General features: G+C 42.7%; 1 protein-coding gene across 3 annotated transcripts in view; it reads left to right on the forward strand.

Moving 5' to 3' along the window:
• Positions 1-3329: 3329 nt before the first annotated feature.
• MSANTD1 (Myb/SANT DNA binding domain containing 1) overlaps positions 3330-21866 on the forward strand; it is a 57039-nt gene continuing 38502 nt past the window's right edge. Inside the window, exon 1 of one of the 3 annotated variants that reach the window (XM_031060083.1) lies at positions 3330-3510. Coding sequence is in view for 2 of the 3 variants with exons in the window: in XM_031060081.1 (XP_030915941.1) it covers positions 15145-15160 (16 nt within the window). In the remaining variant the exon portion in view is untranslated. Of the gene's footprint in view, positions 3511-15138; positions 15161-21866 lie in introns of those variants that run through there. The other 2 variants (XM_031060081.1, XM_031060080.1) reach the window with 2 other exon arrangements.

The raw sequence follows: 21866 nt of genomic DNA on the forward strand, positions 1-21866 counted from the left end.
GTTTTTGAGTTATATTGGAAATTATCTTAATTCTGATAAAAGTCTTAATTCCAGGCAGTGAGATATAATGCCCTGTGTTTGCATTAAGGGGTAGTATAGATCACTCTTCCCTTTTGTAATCACCAATAATCGTTTTGTACTGTAAACCCACACACCAGTCAGTTTTTGTATGATATATAGTTTAAGTGAAGATATTTTTGTAAGCTATTTTCCAGAATTTAAAATAGATTTTAATATATTTTTTAAGCATCAGGTTAGTCAAATTCTCACCATATAACAGTATATGTTGTGTTATGAAACTGTTAAATTCTTCATAATTTTAAGCTCCTCATGATTAACACAGACCAGCTGATTACTTTACCTTGGGATCACAGGAACTAGACCCTTTCTGAAACCTTCCAAACCAGCTTGGGACTTGCTATAGAATCTTTCAAGCCAGTGAAGAAATACATTGAATTAAGCAGTCAGCACAGCTGGGTGAAAAACATGAGATGTGACAGACTCCCATTCCTCAAATGCCTCTTGCCAGCCTTAGAGCAAGTATATGCATTACCTGTTCCAAGACAAGCTCTAGAGCTGATGCAGTCACTTCTAACCTCACACAGATTCACTGGTAATAACTTCATCTGTTTTAACCTCTCTTGGAGATTGTTGTAGTGTCTGTACCTCCTGTGATGTGTCCCAAGTGTCTAAAGAAGGGCACCTCCTCTTAGGAAGTTCTCTGTGACCTGAAGGAGTTGGAGCTTAAGGGTTTTCCTAGTGTGGGAGCACACTGCAGTAGAGCTTCAGTTCAGACATTTCACTGCAGCACACTTTCCTCTCTTCTTCCTGGACATTCTTTCCACACCCTCATTTATTTGGGAATGAAATCATACTCAAAATCACTTCTGTCTGCTTTTAGTGACACGAGCCATGAGGTGTGCCATAGAGATAGTAACAGCAGAACAGTGGCCATTAAGGGATTCTGATGTTGCATTTCAAGGAAATAAAAATACTGCTTGTCCTTTGAGACTGACTCTATGCAAGATTTTATTTCACAGAGTGTTTTTAACTTGCTGTAAACAGAAAGCTAATTCTGAAAATCAGGCTGTTCATATTTTCATTGAGATCAGGGTAGAAATATGTTTGGTCTTTAGACATACATTTGTTGTCCTGGCTAAACAAAGCAGACAGCATCTTTAATGTGCTTTGCAGTAAAAGTAGCTTCTTAGCAGCCTTTCAAGATGAGAGGTGTGGCATGACTGGGAGCATACTTGAGACAGATTATTATTTAAAACTTCAGTTACAATTCAGTTGTCAAAGAAACTGCATTACTAAATCTATAATGTGGCCCTCCCCTAAGAACACTGTATGCCAGCCAACTTGTTACAAATAGCTTTTGGACCGGCTACCCACTGACCCATTAAATAAAGTTTGCTTTGTGTTTCATTTCAGCCTGCCCCCTCCCTTGTGCTGAGTGCAAGAGTGAGGAGTTCTTATTCATGGGATTCAAAGTATTTTCTTTACTATTTATGTTGTTTTCCAGTTGCAATTGAATGTGAGTTTATTTAAATCTTCTCTAAAGTGTCTACTCAGATGTCATTTCTTGCCTGAAGCACCTAGCAAATGACTGTGTGTTACTTTTGCTTTGGTAGGAATGCCTTCTTAGCACCAAGACATTGCTTGTTTTTTTTAACACCAGCAGCATTCTGAAAGCACTGAGTAATGACTGGACAGATTCTGGTCAAATGAAGGGAGGAACAAGTGGAACCTTTTGGGTTAAAAGTAATTTGTTGAAATCTAGTAGCTTTGCCTTAAGAGCATTCTGTCTTGCCATTCTCCTTTTTCAGTGGCTGTTAACTGTATAGCACATAGGGAGGTTGTGTCAAAAGCACTGCAAAGACAGTTCTCCAACAGCAGCAGACCTGGTTTGTCTTAGGATTTTGTGGAGCTGTCAGGGCTGGGCATTTATGCTTCCATAATATAAGAAATTTTAGGGTGTAATGAGCAATAAGTAATAGCAATAAGCAGTTTAATTAATTAAATTCAGTCATTCAGGATCTTACCCGGTGGTTGAAAGGAACGGGGAGAAGATGGGGAACTAATTGAGTACATTCATTGTGTAAATCAGACTTTTTCCATGTACAATCCCAACTAATCTTTCTGCTAAAGGTAGAAATCAGCTGAGGGACAATGGTAGGTGCTTTGCTCTTAAAACAGTTTTGGTTATAAGGACACAATTGCTGAAAGTTGCAAGAGGGCAAAATAGTTGGCTAGTTTTTAAGTAGTTTAAGTGTTTTAAAGTGAAAACAAGCTGCTGTAAAAACTAGAGTAAGCAATGTAGCAAAATTTGGGGGAAATTAATGATGTTAATCTAACCTAATACAGAGATTTTGGGTGAACTCATTGTGCATGCTACCTAAGTATCCATTTAAAAATCTTGAGAATCCCACAGTCATACCCAGGAGAGCTTCTATGGTATATCTTGATAAAGTTTTTAGCTGCATTCAGGTAACTGGATATAAATGCTGCAGAGCATTTGTGAAGCATGTGCTGCTTTAGTCATGTGCATTTTGTGTGGGCTTATCATTCTCATCAGTCCGTGTGTACACACCACTGAGTTGGATAAACTTAACAAGGATAACGCACCCTGTGGTGGGATAGAGTTTGAGGGCAATGATGAGCAAAAGCTTGGAGCCCCAACCTGAAAAGCAATTGTACTCAAGGGAAAAGAAAAGCTTATAATTTTAGATGTATGTTTAAGTTTAAAAAAAAATGCTGAAAATACTGCACATTGAAACTAAAAGAGAAAATAAAATGCAACTATTACTGTAAGTGATTTTTCTCTGGTTATTTAAAAAGAAGGGCTTGATGCATTTTACTAGAGTTTTTCCCTAGTATCTCTTCTTTCCAGCAACTATCAAATACTGAGTATTATTAAGATATGCAAGAATACTTGAACTTTCTGCTAATGTAGCTATGCTGCACAATCACAGTGCTGTTTGCAATTAACCAAGAGCTATCACGGCTGAGCTTTTAATTGTATCTAACAGTCATGCTTGCCAGAACTTCTCTGGGATTCTAGATGAGATCAGAAAAGGCAAAATTCAAGTGTACAGCTGTATTTGTGAATGAGAGTGTATTTATCCACAGCAGTCGTGGGGAGGGATAATGTTACACAGGAGAAGAAATGGTTTAACTTGCTGAAGCTTGGTTTCCCAGCTGTTGGGCTTGCATCTTAAAAGAAATTTCTGGGTGGTCCTGCTGCTGAACACTGGAGGATCTCTTGCAGTACTCAACGGCTCACAGACATCTTGTTTTGATTAACTTTGCAGCACTTGGCTGTTCCCTGGAAACTCTGGCATGAAGTTTGAAGTAGTAGCTTAATGTAGAAAGCACGTGCTGGTTTTGTCCTGAGTCAAAGTAACTTCTTTTACATCTTGTTGTTCCCTGTCGGCGTTGGTGGCGGCTGATCGGCCGCTGTGTCACCTTTGGTGCAGCTGTGGAGCTGAGGGACAGAGCTGTGCTGTGGTAAGTGCCTTTGTCTGCAGAGCTGGACACTTGTTGGAGTCATATAGTCTTCATCTTTTTGTCACTCAGAGAAGAAAAAACATTTAATTTCTGGAGATATTACCCCTAAAGATGAATTGCCAGGCACAGGCAGATGAAGCATTGCACTTAGCGGACTAACACTTTTTAATTTCCTAGAACTTTTTTGCTTTCCCCGCTACCTTTCCTGCCCTGTACAGGTATTGTGCTTTCTCCCCTGCTTTTTAGGCAGTGCAGCTGTAAAGAGTATTGCAGGCATCATTTGGGAATTGGCAGGGCTCCACCCCAGTTACAAGACAAAAGGCTTTGATTGCCTGTAGAATTGAACATAATTATACCATAAGTTTTGCATAACTGTTTGAAGAGATGAAAAGATGTGTAACTTGTAGGTTTGTTAAAAACTTGGAAGTAGGAGCATGAAAAGGTTCATACAGTTTATATAGAATGTTATCTTCGGAGTGAGCCAAGCCTTCTGCTCTTCTATTGCAGCCATAATTGCACATTAATTTTGTTTCTGATCTTTCCCATGGTGTACACATCCAAATATGGCAGAGCAGTCCCTTACCCCAGGTGCTATTTTCTTATCCTTCAAGTTGCAAACGTCATGGGTAGATTTTGATCAAGTGCAACGTTATTGTTTTACCTCATTATTTACATTTTGGAGTTCTTTCAGCCAGGCTGCAGTGTTTGGGCTCCAAGCTAAATGCATCCCTGAGGGCTGAGTTTGACCATGCACCAGATGCCCACAGAGCTGTGAGCCAGATTAAGTCAGGCCATTTAAATACAAGGTTTTTGCTAATCTAGCTCATGTTGAATTCTATGCACTCTAAAACTTCAAGTCAGTGTTGAAATAACATCTCCAAATTAGAATCTTAGTCTTTTCCACCCCTTTCTTCCCCTGAGGAAGAGGCACTAAATGTTTTTTCATCCCTGTCTTGCTGTTAAATGGCTCTAGGATTGAAGCATCTGTCTTGTCCAATGGAAAGGCAAGTGTAAAGCTTGCTCACTTAACTTTTCTTGGTGTGTCTTGTTAATGTTGACATTTCAAATATCATCTTTGGCATTTGGTTTAACATCTATGAAAATAACACAATTCATTGTTTAACTGTTATTTCAGGCAAGTTTGGGCAGATACTCTTAATTACACTTTGTTCATAGTAATTTTTCTTTGCCTTCTTAACTGCCTCTAACTACCACTGTTTTAAATGAACACTGGATGCTGCAGATCTGGGAGGTATTTTTAAGTGCTTTCCAGGCTTCTGATCCTTCCATCTCTTGGTAATGTGGCTTAAGCTCATTCCTCCTCCTCCTGTCTTCTTTCTTCTCTCTGCCTTGGCTGCCGGAGTAAATATTTCACCTGTTGAATGCTTTAAAATAAAAGCTGTATGTCATCAATAGATTGGTATGTGACTAACAGGATAAGGCTGAGTGATCCAAAGTACCTGGAGTTTATTAATTAATTGGGAGTCCCTAAGAAGTGAATCTTTGGAAGGGGACCAAATAAACCTGCAACTTTTTTGCTACCTAATGTAGCAATCTAAGAATATTTAGATGTTTACCTTCATCAGTACCAAAATCAAATGCTTTCACAAATGTTTCAATCTGTACTTTTGCTGCTTTACTGCTTTTGTGGTTGTCTTGGGGATGGTTCTCTCTGTGCTTACTGAAGCAACATATTTATATACTGCAGTTATTTAAATGTGAGCTTGTGGATAACACCTGTTCCCATTGCAGTGTGATCTGATGATATTACCCAAAAAAAGTGAGAAATGTGATCTGGCAGCTGGGACACTTGCAGGCAGCACTAACAGTAACAGTGAAAGGACCTGCTGCTTCAGAAAACATTATCTGGGACCAAGGCACATTCTCAGTGGTAAACAGAGGCTTGTGTTATGCTGACAGGTTAATTTTCCAACTCTCCCGCTGGCCTGCTGTGGGGTTTGAGAGTATCCCTGTGTGGGAAAGATACAGCAAACCTGGTCTGATTCGAGTTGAGTTGTCTCAAATGACAGGATTAAGCAAATCTATTTCTCTTAGACCCATAAAAATCCAAACTGCACATTGTACCTTTGAAAATCATGATGAGTCCAGGGCTGATGATGGAGCATTGTAAGAAGTCACGTTGAGTTATCGTGTTACACTTGAAAAGATTGCTGCCCCGTGGGTACTGGGGAAAGTGTGAGGTGCTCAGTTTGTTGCAGTGAGACTTAGAGTGCCCAAAGTTCTTTTGTGCTTTTGCTGATGGGTTAAATATCGTCAGAGTGGTTATTAATTATTAACTTAGTGAGGTCTGCCTCTCCGTTGTCTGTGCTGCTTTTGTTCTCAGTTTGACTGCATTAACTCTGGATGAAATATAAATGCTGGTCCCAAACTAACAATGATTAAACTGTATTATTCTCTGTAGCTTAATTACATGAAAAAAAAAAAAAGGACAGGAGATCAAATTTATTATTTCATGTGTACTCAGTCATGTTTTATTGGCTATAAAATCTCATGTAGACAGGATAACTTTAGAAGTTGACTAGCATAAACAAGAATTTAGCCCTAAATTACATATTTTGAAGAGATTTTCAAAGCCTGTCATGAGATGGGCATTCATTCAGAAGAAAATAATTAGAAGTTAACTTTTTAGCAGGGCCCAAAAAGGGATAGTGATGAGGGTTGTCTGACATATGTTTATTCCCTTGTGCTTTTCTGCTCTAAAGCTCCAGGATGTGATGAAGAAGAAGGGATAGGATTTGTGCAGCAGCCTGGTGTGTGCTTTTTGTGAGTAAAGGACCTTTTGTCTGCTGAGGGCCAGTTATGGACAGGGAAAAGTATCCATGTTTGTTTAAAAAAAAATTCCCAACCACCCACAGTTGCATGGTTCATTGCTGCCTGTTGCAGGTCGTTACTTTTTCTCTGTGAAAATATATGATATATCATCACTGGCTAGATCATATACTATATATCAAAGTCCAGGCAGTTTGTGGACCTTGAAGAGATCTCCTTGGAGACCAAACAACTGTGATGCACCCAAGGACAGAGAAACATTTATGACACTTTTAAGGACGTTGCAGGACAGAGCCAGGATGGATCCTCCTGGGAAAGAGAGGCTTCATGTAATGTGATTGCAAAATTCAGTCCAGGGACCAAAGGATGGCAGGAAACAGCATCTTCTCATTCCTCACCTTCAATGGCTTTCTTCACTTCACCATATTATGCCTGAAAATGTAGAAGGTTCCTGTTATTGAAGGTGTGAGAGCACTTCTTATGTTGCTCCCAGCTTTTGTGTTGCGCTTTCTCTTGCACTCTGGGTGTTTATAGAGCAGCAAGGGAAAGAAACTCGTTTTCAGTAAGCTGTGATAGTAAGTTTATTGAGTTAGGAGTGGGTCTTGGGTCTGCAAAGAGACAGGAGCATTTGTTGTAAAGTTGTTTATTGCATGAATTCATCAGCCTTGAAGGCAAAGAGTTCAGCGTATTAAAGTCTGTGCTAAAAGCTTTTGGCATAGAGTCCTGATGTTCCCAGCAGCAGAAGCTACTGCCACCGTTTTTGCACCCCAGTATTGGGGGATTTTATTCATAAATCATCCAATCAGCTAAAACTACAATTCTAAAACCTTTTCCTACACCCCTCTGAGCTTAATTCTAATGTGTGAAAGTAGTGTCAGTTCTTACACAAAGTTTACCCAGGTAGTTCTATCTGTTCTCACAAATAGTTCTATCCATCTAGAAATGCAAGCAATGTTCTGCTGTGTTTTCATTATGTCTGGAGCTAAGTTATTTCTGTGAAAGATATCACTACTGAACTTTAAACTAGGCTTTAGGGCTTTTTATTAGCTAACACAGTGTCTTAAGGCACTTAAGATATATTTCTATTTACTTAAAACTAAAACTTACACTCTTACTTTAATATATTATATTATTGTTTTATATTAATATATTATATTATTAGTATGTGCTTTAATATATTGCAGTTTCTCTAAAGGTTCCAGTTCAATCCCTGCATTCCTTTCTCTCTCTGAGGGACTCAGAGAGGCTTTTATTCATGCATTCCAACATAAGTTGAAAGAAGGTTGCAGAACTTGAAACTGCTTCTTAGTAGTGTTCTTTTTCTTTCGACTTAGACCTTGAGTATTCCTTTATATTTGATTATGAAAAGAATAAATACTTAATTTTTTCTTTGAACTACAATTTTCCCTGTAAATTACTATTCCAGAGTCAGCCAGAACTGTCTTTCTTCTTTTTATACAGGTGCCTTTCATCCACTTGAGGAAAGCAAATATGCTGGGGTTTTTTTCTCCTGAAAATCAAAAATACTAAAAGTTTTTCTCCTTTTTCTAGTTAGAGTTGCATCTCCTTGTATTGCTGCATTTTTCTCTAGTGAGAATCTGATGATTTGAATTTTCACAGGTAATATTCTTGCCGTATTTGGTTTCTTGATCACATTCCAGAGAGTTTCTTCTTTGAAAAGGTGTTTCTTTTAAGTTACACAATTTTGATGTGCCACTGCTCATTGGAACATTAAGGTTTATCAGGCACATGTAGTGGTGTTCGTGGGGTCCCAGGACAAGGGAAGAGATGAGAATCTTGACTCCATGTTTCAGAAGGCTGATTTATTATTTTATTATATATATTATAGGAAAATGATATATTAAAACTACACTAAAAGAGTAGAGAAAGGATTTCATCAGAAGGCTTGAAAGGAAAGGAATGGAATGATAATAAAATCTTGTGACTGACCAGAGAGTCTGAGACAGCTGGACTGTGATTGGCCATTAATTAAAAACAACCAACATGGACCAATCAAAGATGCACCTGTTGCATTCCACAGCAGCAGACAGTCATTGTTTACATTTTGTTCTGAGGCCTCTCAGCTTCTCAGGAGAAAAATCCTGGCAAAGGGATTTTTCAGAAAATATCATGGTGACATGCACTGTTTTCCCAGATCCTCCTGCTGGGGGACAGAAGTGATGCTTGTTTCCAGTCCTAGGAACCTCCTCTGATGGCCACAGCCTGTGTGACATCAGCCAGGTTCCTCAGCCCCATGGGTGCATCCCACACCATCCTGTGCTTGCCTCTCTTGTCTAAATGTTCCCCAATTTCATTCTCCCGCGCTGAGGGTGAGCCTTTGTGGCTCCAGACCTTCCCATGGGTGGAACTGGGATTCCTGAATCCTCCACCAAATTTGGTGCTCCTGGACATGAGCTTTGGTTTTCCTTTTCCTTTCAAAAACATGCTTTTATTGTGCTTTTAGTACTGAAGAAGAATGCTGAAGCCAGGCTTTTCTCCCCAGCCCAGCAGAGTGCAGGCACAGCCCCCAGCCCACGGGCCCCCATCCCTGCAGGTCTGCTCCACGCTGGGGCTCCTGCCAGCTGCCTGTGAGGGACAGCCTGCCGGGGACTGTTGGTGACAGATTAAAACCTGAATTCACAGCCAGGTGCTGAAGTGGCCTCTTCCTGAGGTAAAGGCTTTTGCAGCTTTTCCAGTTCACTTTGAGCACTCCTGCCTTTCCCGCTCGCACGGTTTAGCTTTGACTTTCTTCTCCTTGTCTGTCACTAGAGAGTAATTGCCCCTTTCATAGGGACCTTGCTTTAACCTTGAACAGCAGTTCCCGTGGCACCTGATGTGCATTATGAACTATATATACTGATGAAAGAGTGAGGTGCAGTCCTAATGTCTTCCTTGATGTTTTTTTTTAAATCTGTTTCAAGGAGCCCTTTCAGATGGGACATAAAAGCTCCCCCATTATTATAAAATTCCTTATGAAATATTTTTGTTTTGAAAAAAGACATTTAGAATAGTAGGGTAAAAGCATAGTCTTATCAGGCTGAAGCTGCAACATCCAAGCTGTTTCCAGTTGCTCTTATCTGTGCTTTCATCTGGTTCTAAACATGAAATGGGCATTTCATTATTAAATGCATACAGAGCCTTTCATTCTGGGGAATACTCCTGTACACACTTCAATGGGGATTTTTGCAGTATGTGGTAACTTACAAGCAAAAGGTAAATGTTTTTATGACAATACTCTGACAGGGAGTGCTGCAACAGGGTTCTGTGCTGAAGAGGGAGAACTTTCCTTTCAGGACATGGTTGAGGAGACTCACCAAATCACAGGAAGGGACCACAGTGGGGTATCTGGTCCCACCTGCCTGCTGAAGCAGGGTCATCCCAGAGCACATGGCATGGTTTTGTGTGCAGATGGTTCTTGAATATCTCCACAGACCCCACACCCCCTCTGTGCAGTCTGTTCCAGTGCTCAGAACAGTGAAGAAGTTTTTCCTCATATTCAGGTGGAGCTTCCTGTGCATCAGTTTCTGCCCATTGCCTCCTGTCCTGCTGCTGGCACCCCTGAGCAGAGCCTGATCCACCCTCTTGACACCTCCCTGCAGACCCTGGCAGACACTGATGGGGTCCCCTCTCAGTCTGAGGCTGATCAGGCTCAGCTCCCTCAGCCTCTCCTTACAAGACAGACTCTCCAGAGCCTTCATCATCTTTGTCACTGGACCCACTTCAGGGTCTCCATGTCTCTCTCGTCCTTAGGAGCCCAGAACTGGACCCAGCACTCCAGATGTGTCCCACCAGGGCTGTGCAGAGGGGCAGGATCCCCTCCCCTGACCTGCTGGCACTGCTCCTCCTGACTCACTCCAGGACTCCATTTGCCTCCTCAGCCACAAGGACACACTGCTGGCCCATGGACACCTTGTGTCCACCAGGCCCCCCAGGCCCTTCTCTGCAGAGCTGCCCTCCAGCAGGTCAGCCCCCAGCCTGGGCTGCTCCATGGGCTTGTTCCTCCCCAGGAGCAGCACCCTGCATTTGCCCTTGCTGAACTTCTGAAGGTTCCTCTCTGCCCATCTCTCCAGCCCATTGAGGTCCTTCTGAAGGACTGCACAGCTCCCTGGGGAACTGGCCACTCCTCCCAGCTTTGTGTTGGCAGGAAACTTGCAGAGGAGGCATCTGTTCCTTCATCCAGGTCATTGATAAACAAGTTAAACAACACAGGGGCCAGTATAGCACCCTGGGGGACACCACTGGTGACAGGTCTCCAGCTGGACCCTGTGCCACTGATCCTGACCCTCTGGGGTCTGCCACTCAGCCAGTTCTCAATGCACCTCACTGCCCACAGCTCCTGAGTTTGCCTGTGAGGATGTTGTGAAGTCAATGCAGACAAAATCCATTGCTCTCCCCTCAGCCATCCAGGCAGTTGTTCCTTTGTAGGAGGCAGTCAGGTGGTCAAGGCTGATTTTCCTTTAGTGAATCCATGCTGGCTGCTGATCACCACCTTGTCTCCCATGTGGATACACGGCCTGGGCTCAGAGGAGTAAAACAGAGTTGTTGTTCTGGAGCAGGTACCTTTTTGTGCTTGCACCCAGTGACAAATGTGAGCTGTTGTATCTATCTGTGCAGACAAGCAGAAATTCAGAATTGCTTTGTGAGTGGAGGGCACAGTGAAGGCTCCTAGGCTTTCTGCCTCAGCTGGACTTGTAGGAAAAGAAATGGGTGCAGAAACTGAGCTTTATTCAGCTTACAAGAGTAAAGCTGCAGAACTGCCAGACATGCAGAAAAAGGAAAAGCAAGAAAAAGAGTAGATGTGTTGTTAAGGGTAATGAGCAATGCACATTCTCTAGCAGGATTAGGATGGGAACAGGAATAGACTTGCCAAGCTAAGGGAAAATCCTATTTTTGAAAAATGAAGGGAAAAAATCCTTTAATGAGTTTTGATAGGAAAATTGACAAGTATTAACAAGAATCAGGAAAAGCAGCAGTTAAATGGCCAAGCTATGCAGGATGTTCACAAATCTTCAAGATGAACTCAGCAGTGATTAAGGGGAATAAAAATTTGAGCAAAAATGCTGGAGAGTACTTGAACTTGATGTTAGCTCACTAATGTCTGTGATTCTACTTTGTAGAAGTATAAACTGGGCAGATGTGAGCCCAGAGATCCCTGCAGTTCTGCCCTTCTTACAGAATCAGGGCCAGGATGAGAAGTCCCAGTGAGGAGCAGGGTGTGTTGGTTCTGCCCCAGCACTGCACTGATGCAGTTGTTTGATAGATCATGGGTACAATAAACTTTCTTCTGCCCAGAATATCACACATGGATTCTCCTGCCCATCTCCCACAGCCTGCAGGGCCTATGGGGAACCTCTGGGAAGGAAGGGATGCAAGCAGAGGAAATCTGTGAGGTAGCTCAGAGACATAATGGAAAGTGCTTTGAGTAGTGCTCCTGTGTTTGTGCAAAGGCAAGACACAAAGACATCAAGGAGGTAAAATGCAATAACATGAATAAAGTTAGAGAAGAGACACAAGTGGTGGCTTGGAGAATCAGACTGTACAGGTAGGAGAAGTGCAAAGCAGCAGAAGTGATCAGTGGAGAGCACAGCAGTGCCAGGGAAAGGGAAAAGGAAATACTCAGGGAAAGCAGCACTGCTGCCATCAGCACAGAGGGCAGGGATGCAGAGATGGACAGGTGGGGTCCAGGGACTGCCTCTGCCTGTGTGACAGAAGAGAAACTTGCAGGAAGCTGAGTGAAAATCAAGTGAGAGTGTGACTGTTGTGTGGTAAGGACAGAATAAATGGCATACAGGGAGTTTTGGAATTGCAGCATGCTGGGATTACAGGTCATGCCAAAAATACAGCACTGCTTAACACATGTGAAAGTAGAAACCTACCTATGTTAAACCTTGGCCAAATTGTTTTAGCAACACATAGCCAGACAAAACAGATACTAGATTCATAGAATAGTGAAAGCAGCATAATTAATTCAGTAGTTTCTCTAGGCTGAAAGTTCCTTTAGTCACCTCCTGCGTGATGCAATAGCTGCACCTGATTAGCAAAAAATAAATGTGGAGGGAAGGAAGCAGCACAGGAAAACAGACACAGCCCCTGCCTTTGGAGGGCACAGGGGTGAAGGCAGCAGCAGAGAATGGGGTTTTATGCAAGTTCTCCAGGGAAGGCAGGGCTTTCCCATGAAAAGCCTTCTTGACCTGAGGCCAAAGACTTCAACAAAGAAGAGACTTCTGCTCCTGATACTACCTTTTTTTCTCTCTCTTTTCTTCCCTGAAGAAAAAGAGGACTGGTGAGTGATCTAAGATTAAAGGTGCAGTGTTGCAATTTTGGGGCATTATGTCAGTTGTGAGAGATCAGACTGTGAATTAGGGGGAAAAAAAAAAGTCAATTCAGAGGCATTACTAGAAACCCCTTTATTAGAAAACCCAGACATAATCTTTGATAAACCCATGAATATTTGCCAAGCAACAGAAATTCCCCAGTGCATATGAAAGCTTAAGAGACAGCAGGCAGTGCTCTGAGCATGATGAAAAATTAAAACCATTACAAGAGAGAGACCTGGGGTAGTATGTCCTGCAGAGCTAAAACACTGATCCCCAGGGAGCTGCAATGCAAGCCAAGCAGCAGCCCAGTTCTGGGGGAGAAAAAGAGGTAAAATCTGCCACAGATTGTGTAGTTTTGCTGCAGGTGTACAGCGTGGGCCAGGAGAGGAGGGCTGGCAGGGAGGGCTTCTTGGCAGGGGGAGCTGATGCTGCTGCAGCAGGAGATCATCAGCCTGAAAGGAAAATTGGGCTCTTGTGGAGTTGGATGCTGTGTGCAAGCCAGTGTGAAGTTAGCAATACTGAAAGGGATTCACAGTCAAGGAAATAGATGAAATTCAGGGTTAAAGCTGCACATTTATCCCTGCAGAGGGAAGATTGCAACAAGCACACCTAACAAATGGGGAAAGTTACAGTTTGCTTGCTAGGATGTTAAACGACTGTGCCACCCTCCTGAATCCATGGGGGAGAATTATTGCTGTGTTTGGGGAGTCTGAGGAGCAAGGAAATTGCTTAGCAAGGTAGCATAAAGTTACCAGAGAACTCAGTTTTTAGCCCTGATTCTGAGAAAAGGATCAGTCTTAGCTAAACTCACCTTTTAGTGGTCAGTTTATGGGTAACTACTTTTTACTGTCAGCTCAGGCACTGGAATTACTGTCCAGCACTCCTTGGAGACACACACCCTGCGGATGAAGCTGTGTCTGAGAGCAGTGTCCCAGCCTCCCACTGCAGGCACTGGGATGGGCACAAAGGGCAGACAGATGCCAACAAGGCTATGGCCAAACCCAAGCTCTGCCCACCTGTCCCTGCAGCTGTACCTGCTTGCTGTCAGCAGTACAAACCCTAGGAACACCCAGAGCCTCACCCTGGTTTGCTTCCAAGCTGGGCTGCAGCCCTGGGAAGGCTCCTTTCACATTCTTTCACACAGGGGAAATCCACCAGAAGCCCTGGGTGATGAGGGGTGGAGAGGACAGCAGCTGCCTTTCATCGTGTGCTGTGCTGGCTGGATTGTGGCCAGGCAGTTTGTTAGCACTGCCTGCAGGTACCACCATCCCTACCCTCAGTTACTCACCAGTAAATCTTCTCTGAAGCATTAATATGAGTTACTTAAATCTTTTCTGCTGCTTTTATTTAGCCTGGTTTGGGTTGCCAAGCAGCTTATTACACTTTGCACCAAACCCAGAGCAGCTGTGCAAGGTGACCCCAGGCTGTGCATCCAGCTCTGGGATGGCAGGCACCAGCCACTGGTGAGTTTGGAAAGGGTTTTGAAATGGGTTTTGTGAAACCCCCCACCATGTCCTGGTCACTGTGGGCTGCTCCTGCTGAGCCCAGCCTCTGGCTGGGGCTGGGATGGTCTCCAGCCAGCTGCAGCGTGGTCAAGCCCAGAGCTGCATCCCTCTGGTGTGGGGGGAATTCTGCCTCTAGCTTCAGCCAGCATTTCCAAATCCTGTTAAACCTGAATAACCACAATCCAGGACTCTTGCTTCAAATACACTGAGTGAAAATGAGGGCTCCCAAAGCTCTAGTGAAGCAAATTTGTCTCTTCAGGATACTGCTCATGCACCAGGATTTTTTTTCCTTTATGAAAGAAATGGATGTATGGATTATAGTTGACAGTGTTAGTGTCTACTCTTAATTTTTATTGTTTCACACTGACTACTGCAGATACTTAAAGGTTTGTGTGAAGGGTGTATTTACAGCTATTCACTCCCAGGACTCTCACAGGGAGATTTCAGTATGCAAAGCTCCCTACCCTCCCATATTCCAACAGCCAGTGACTGCCAGGTCCCATCTGCATTAAAAGTCACATTTGTTTTAAGTTAAGCTTTGAAATTGTTAGTTGAACTAAAGTTAAACTTTAAAATCTACTTAATTACACTGGTGTAAAACCGTTTGTGGATGCTCCTCTGTGCTTTAATTGAAATCTGACTCGCAGTGTTCTTTTGGAAAAGCTGAATCTGTTTAAGAGTACCCACATGAGTTTGCAATTGGTTTCAATAAATAGAATTAAACCCAGGTTTTGCTTAAATTGCTGCAAGTTTTAGTGCAAACAGGGCCTCTGCAAAACTGAAAATCCCCCAGTTATTCTGGAGCATTTCTCTCCTCTGTGAGACTGAATGTTTTCATGAGCGCACTGTGGAGGTTCTCCAGTATCCAACCTTTTCCTGAAACAAGCAGCCTACTTTGAGTTTAGCAGCCTCTCCCCTGCCCCTGACTGGCTCTTGTGCTTCCAATCAGGCTCAGAGGAAACATTTAAACACTCAGCCCCTTTGCTCAGCCTCCCTGGCTGTGCTCAGAGCAGGAATCAGCCATGCAACTCAGCCCAGGTAAGGCCACACTTCACCATCCCCATTGCAGCCACGTTACATTTAACAGGTTTTTCCCCTCTAAGTGCCCTGATTTACTCTTTGTCCCCTCACTGCACAAAGAGAGGGGGATACTAAACCCCTCCTGTGCCCCAGGAAGGCAAAGGCATGGTGAGAGCAACTTGCACACAGCTGCAGCTTCACCTGGTGCACTCCCAGCGGTCCTGGAGGAGAGCTGAGGCTGGGGTGGGAGAGGCTGGGGATGGGATAGGAAAGCTGCCAGGTGCTCTTGAGCCAGCCCAGGTCCTTATCCCACTCTGCACAAGGCTGGTGAGGATACTTTGGGCATGTGGCAGCTCCCCTGCTCACCCTCTGTGCAGCTGGGTGCTGTTTCCACCAGCTCTGTGTGATGCAGGGGCAGGGCTGCCACCCACGGATGAGGATGAGCAGAACCTTTGAAAATCCAGGGGAGCACCTCCTAAAAACCTCCTCTCCTCCATTTCCACATGCTGTTAAATTACCCTGATGCCTCAGTGTAATCTTCTGGCTGCCCATGAATTACTCAACGCGGCATGCTGGATCCTTAGCTGCAGGACAGTTTTTCCAGTTGTTTGTTTTGAAAGCTCTTAAGAGCAATATACTATCAGCTGAGGTTTCTAATTAACTCTGAATAGCTAGTCTGCTGCCACTCAAGTATAATTCTCATTAGCATCTCAGCTAACAAGCTTCAGTGTTTGCCCTCCTAATTAGCTTCTAGTTAGAAGTCTTTCCCTGTGCTAAGATGCACTGTTGTTAATTGCAGTTCCAATTGCTTTTACAGCAAACTCCTGAGAGGCTGCTCAGGCTCTGGTTTGTGCAGCCTGATAGGGATCAGTGTCTGGGATACTCACAGCCACAGGTTCTGTGCTCTCCTCTAGGTGTGTGCAGGGAGAAGGGGGGACAGAGCCACAGCTTTTTGAAGGAATGAGGAAGTATTTTGCCTTTTAAACAGGTGGTAGAACTCGAAATTAGTCTGCTTAAAGCAGAGTGCATCTTTCACAGCTAATACTGTATAAATGGCTTTCCAGGGCTTTTTTCCCCCCTGCAGCTGTCCATACAATGGCAAAATTTCTGTGCCCTGGCTTTCTAAGGTTCCTGAGTGCCCCACAAAATGCCCTATTGCTGCTGCCCTCAAAAGCTAGTGGATTTGTGTGCTGCCCAGACACAGAGTTTGTCAGGTTGGCTATTCCTTCTGGGATGGTATTTCTGTGGAATGCTCTCAGCAAGGTTTAATGTATGCCTGCGAGGTGGGTTAACCCCTTAGTCCCCACTCACAGTTGTGTCAGTGGGCTGGGGCTGTGCACCACTTAGAGCTGTGCCCTGCAGAGCAGGAACTGGGCTCAGGGGAGCAGGACAGGGCAGGGGATCCCACTGGGGCATGCAGAGGAGAAAGGTGAGTCTTGAGTTGCACAGAGCACCTGAAGCTCTCAAGTGCTTGTTCTGTGGAAGAAAATCCATTCTGTGCCTTTTCTAATCACACATTTACTTCTCAAAGAGGGGAAAATATTGCTCAGCTTGGGGAGATTTACTGGTGGGCTGTTCACTGCAGACATGCCCAGAGCCCACCTGTTACCACCCCCTACACTGAAACCCACTTTTTGCTGAGCCTTCTGAAATGGGTTTAACACATCCCATGCATCCTGCTGCACTGAAACCAAATACTGAATTTTACCATGGGGTGCCTGGACCCTTCTGCCTTGGTAACTTTTTCCTTCTCTTTTTCAGAACTGAGGGGTAAGGTTTCAGTGTTACCAAGACAAAGTCAGAAGGTTAGGGTGAGTCCTTGTCTTGGCAGAATGACTGTAATCCTGTGATACTTTATCATGCTGAGACTGGAGGGTCTAGAGAACCCTTGCATGCAAGCAGAGTCCCCCTGAAGCAACATGCAGGTGTAAGGATGTGCCTCATCAGTCCAAATATGGTATCCAATTATCTTCTAGAAGGAGAGAAACTCTGGTAATTAATGTGCTTATGGTTCATAACTTCTTAAAAAATTTAATTTAAGTATGGACTACTCACACTAATAGCAATAGATTTAATTAGCCATAGGTCTTTCAAATCTGCTTTAGAAAAACATGTGAGAGCTTTAGATGGACCTGAGGTAAGTGGGCAAGTTGAAAGGGTGAGAGTGTGTGTACACAATGTTGCACATCTGGCGCTGTTCATATCAGGGGTAATATTCTGGTGCCAAATGATTCATTATATTTTTTTCAGCTGTAAAAAAAAAAATCAGAATTTAAAACACAGTCCTTGATGAGAAGATGAATTTCTTGATTTGACTTCCTATATCCAATTAATGTGTTGGAAAATGGGAGTAATGATGGTGAGCAAATCTCAGTGTTTGAATCTATTTCAGTTATGTATCAAAGAGGCATATTTAAATGAGCTGCTTAACCTCTGTTATCCGTAAAACTGGATTCCAAATCACAAATATGTCATTTACTGTGCTGTACTTTAGTTACAGATGGCACCATAAAGTGAAGCACGTGATATGATAGAAGTTTTTTTAGAAGCTTTAAAGTAAAACTTGAGATTGGATTTAGGGAAAAAAAAGAAATATTTCCAATGAGGGATCTGTAGAGTAAGTAATAAATACAGATGAAGACAAGGGATTGATCAAAGGTAGCAGAAAGAAGATTTCAGAACAAAGGGTTATTTTGGTAAGGCAGAGAAAGGCATAAAGCATTAAAGTGAAAGTTTCTAGATGTACCATCTATGTCCAGCTACTGAGGGGCTTTACTTTCAGGGGAAAAACCCCCAAACCAATCACAAGTGCTCTTTCAGATCAAAATTGTGCAGATGCTACCACCATGTTAGGGTGAGCTGTCAGACATGGATTTGTATGTCCTGCGTATTTTATCCATTTGTGATAATAATGTAATTCCTTCTTGTAGTAATGTCCACTTTGTGAGGACTTTAATGCTCTTAATTTCTGTGAGAAAAACCACCAGAGACCATGACAGCCTGGGCTGTATCAGATACTGCCCTTGCAAATTACTGAACAGATAAAGCCAAGTGTGGAAGGCATCTCATGATCTCTATCCTCTTTTACATGGCCTGCCCTAAGTATTTTTGTCAGCAAACCAGTTTGTAGTGCTGGCTTATTGCCAGATTTGTCACATAAACTGTTTTTCTTGATGTGATTATAAGCTAAATTGGTGTCATGATCTTTTTTCTTAAGGCAAGCCATAAATTAAATTGCGGGCTAGAAAAATGGTGACAAAGTACCATTTATGCTGACAGCATAGAAAGAATAATGTTGAAACAACTCATAAACACACTGATTGAGTAGGTCCCTCTACCTTGACTCCATTTGGTTCAGAAAATGTTCGTGAGGTTGTTTGAGTCTGGAAATGGAAAGGATCTCATAATCCTAATAGTTCTTTCTTCTAGCAAGGCTGATCCAGACTATTCCTTACAGCAGAACAGCCTTTCTGCATAGATCGTTAGAGAGGGCATCCCCTTCATTATTTATACTACACATACCAGGTGTGCTGATTATGAAACTTCCCTTGAGGCTCCAGAAGGAAATGAAATCCTAATAAATGCATGAGATAGTGGAACAATGCTAGAATCTCCTGGATGAAGATCAGTCATCCATGTCAGTGATCCTCCTTACAGTGGTTTTTAGGAAGCATTACAAAAGCTAATCTTCTTAGGCTTGTCATCCAAACTATCCTGGAGGTGTGAAGAAACTGCCCTTCCAGGGAACTTCAGTTCTCTGGTGGGAAACAAAGGAAAAAATGGCTGGAGGAATAAATTTCTTGTCTTGGGGAGGTGTGGAGGTGGCAGTGTTGATGCTGGTGTTGACTGTGTTTGAAATTGGTATCATTGCGCAGTGATGACTGAAACGTGGCCATGAAACTGTCTGGAAAATTCTCCATCAAAATGCTGCTGAGGAAATGTGAGGCCTCTGTTTTGGAAATATGGGCTGCCCTTGCCTTGGCAAGTGGGGCAATTTAATTTGGAGAAAAGACTGGTGTTTGTTTGAGATGCTTCTTATCCAGAGAGGTCAGTGGAGTGCAAAGGAAGAAAGGGCCTTGCTCTGCAGAGGTGAATGGAGAAATACCAAAGACACTGAACTGAGGATCAGAAAAGGAGAGAGACCTTGATGTTAGAGACACCAGGGAAAGCAATGCAGGGGTGTGAAACAACATAAAATTGTTCTATGATTCTGTGATTTAATGTAATGGGGAAAGGACAATGCTGATTTTAACCCAGAGCAATGGGCACAACAAACTCAGTCCTCTTGTCCCTGTGCCAACAATACAATCTTTAAGAGGTGGAATAGGTAAATATATGAATGATTATATGAATTTTGCTGTTCAAAGGAGCAGCTAGAAGGGTAAGATACTTGCAGAGAACAGGCAGCTGGTGAGAAAACTTTATAATATGAGCTCAAAGAAGTGAGTATCCTCTTCCATCAAAAGGATTGAGGAGGGCTCTGAAAAGCTGGTGGTGTTCAGTTGAAGAGCAGAATGATGCTAGGAGTGCAAAGACATCTTTCAGAAAGTGGAGGTTGTGTTTGAACAGAGAAAATAGAAAAGAGCATACAGGCAAGTTAAATAAGGCAAGTTAAACAAGGCAGGTGAAATCAGTTTTGAGGAGCAACTTGCAAAACTCATAGAAACAATGAGAAAACCCCTTCAAACACATGAAGGGCAGGGAGCCTGTCCATCAGCAGGCTTGATAGGCAATTGCAGGGTAATAAGAACACTCGAAGTACACAGGGCTGTTACAGCAAGGCTAAATAAACCTTTGCTTTGCTGTTCATTATAAAACATCTCAGGGAACTCTCTTTTCTGGAAAACTTTGGTATTTGGAAGCATTTAAAAGTGTGTTTTAAACTGAAGTGTCAGCAGAACAGGTTTAGAACAATTGGATAAATGCGTAATACTTTTGATAAAAATAGGTGGTAGCCATGGTAGCCACCCAAGAGTCCCAAATGTGGAGTTTTTAAATTAATGGTTTCCTTTGAAATGAACTAAATAACTGATGTGGCAAGTGAAGGTGGCAAATGCAACTGATGTTTAAAGGGCTGGCTACACTGGTAAATTGAGCCTGCCCTGGTTGATTTCCATTTTATTTATGGAAAATAAAATGAAGACCTGTAAATATGACATATTGAGTCAATGTAAAAATGAATTTTGTAGAAGGAAGCTGTCGTATTTCTGTGTATTTTGCAGCCCAGCAGCCCTTGTGCAGAGATGATTCAGCTCATAAGGCACAGCTGAACTTCAAGGTCCCTTAGCAATTGTCATCAAACCCCCTAAACAGTCAAGCTATAAAAGGAAATGTGTTCCTGGAGTTTTGAACTGGTCATGGTTCTAATTAGGTAAAGGCAAAACAGAGGGTGGGGATTGAGTCATCCTTTTTCAAATTGCAGGACATCACCAGGTGGTGATGAATCTCTGCTGGTTTCTCTATTGTTAAATTACCTACTAAAGCTCTAGGGAAAAAAGGAGAATGGACAAACTCACCAGTAAGAAATTTTCAAGGTAGGTTAAAATTAAAACTGGCTGTGAATATTCTCCATTTTCTCACCTAACCCAGACATCTGCATAGTAATGCAGAAAGGGAAAAGAAGCGTACACAGGCATCCACAGAGATGTCACCACTCAGGAAAATATCTTGTTGTCATTGTGAGTAGTTCTTGGAATGTATCAGCTCAATCCTTAGGAGTGATCAGGATGGTAAATGGGATGTAAAAGACTTTAAATAGACCTAAAATAAAACCAAAAAAGGTTTGTGTGCAAATCCACAATGTATCCAAGTGTTGCACAGTGTGATAACTGTGTCTGGAATAGAGGAGAAGTAGAAATAAGACATATGAAAGCTGCAAGAATGGTCATAGGCACACAGGGTTTCTCTGCCAAGAGATTTAAACACAGGTTGGAAAGGACCCCTGTGATCACTGTGTCCAGACTCTCCTCCTGCTGGCACCATGGCACTCAGATTTTTCATGTGTTTCATGTGTTTCTCAAATGCTGCCAGAGAACTGTCTGGTCCCTGAATGCATAAAGCTTGTTCAGCTCTGCCTACATGTCAGGAGACAGCTGTCCTACTCTTGTTACACCACCTATTGTGCCTTCCCCCCTTGTTCAGCGGTGTCACTCATCCTGAAAACTGAGCTAGATTCTAAAACAATTTTTTTTGGGTTACATCTGAATTATCTATCATATCCACTGAAAACCTGCCCAATTTTCCCTTCCCTCTCTCTTTTATGTTTGTGAAAATCCTTTTTCATATTTATTTTGACATCAGGGAAAGGAAATGTTTAAATTTTGGCATCTGTGGGACATATGGGGAGAGGTAAGCATGTAAAGTGTCTGATGTCTCTGCTGTTTCCCATAGCCCTCATTAAAGGAAGGAAGGTACAGAGGAATTTTTTGCTCATAATCTTCAGAGAGATGGCTGAGACAATCATTGAGAGAGAAGAGTTCATGGTTGTTTCTGTCGCAGAATAGTCAGGTTGACAAAATCCCCCATATAGCCATAGTTAAAGGAATTCTTCCCTTTTGTTATATCAGTTTTCCTTACTTTATCTGAGAAACAATTCCATACCAGTGACTCCCCTTTTTTTCTCATACTAAAAATCAAGTCTGTGCAATAATGAATCAGTCACAAGAAGAGCACTATCTCATTGTAGCCAGATACAATTTTAATTGAGGATGTCTGTTTAAGTGGG

The sequence above is a fragment of the Geospiza fortis genome, unplaced genomic scaffold, assembly GCF_000277835.1.
Source record: "Geospiza fortis unplaced genomic scaffold, GeoFor_1.0 scaffold147, whole genome shotgun sequence".
In the NCBI taxonomy this organism is placed as follows: Eukaryota; Metazoa; Chordata; class Aves; order Passeriformes; family Thraupidae; genus Geospiza; species Geospiza fortis.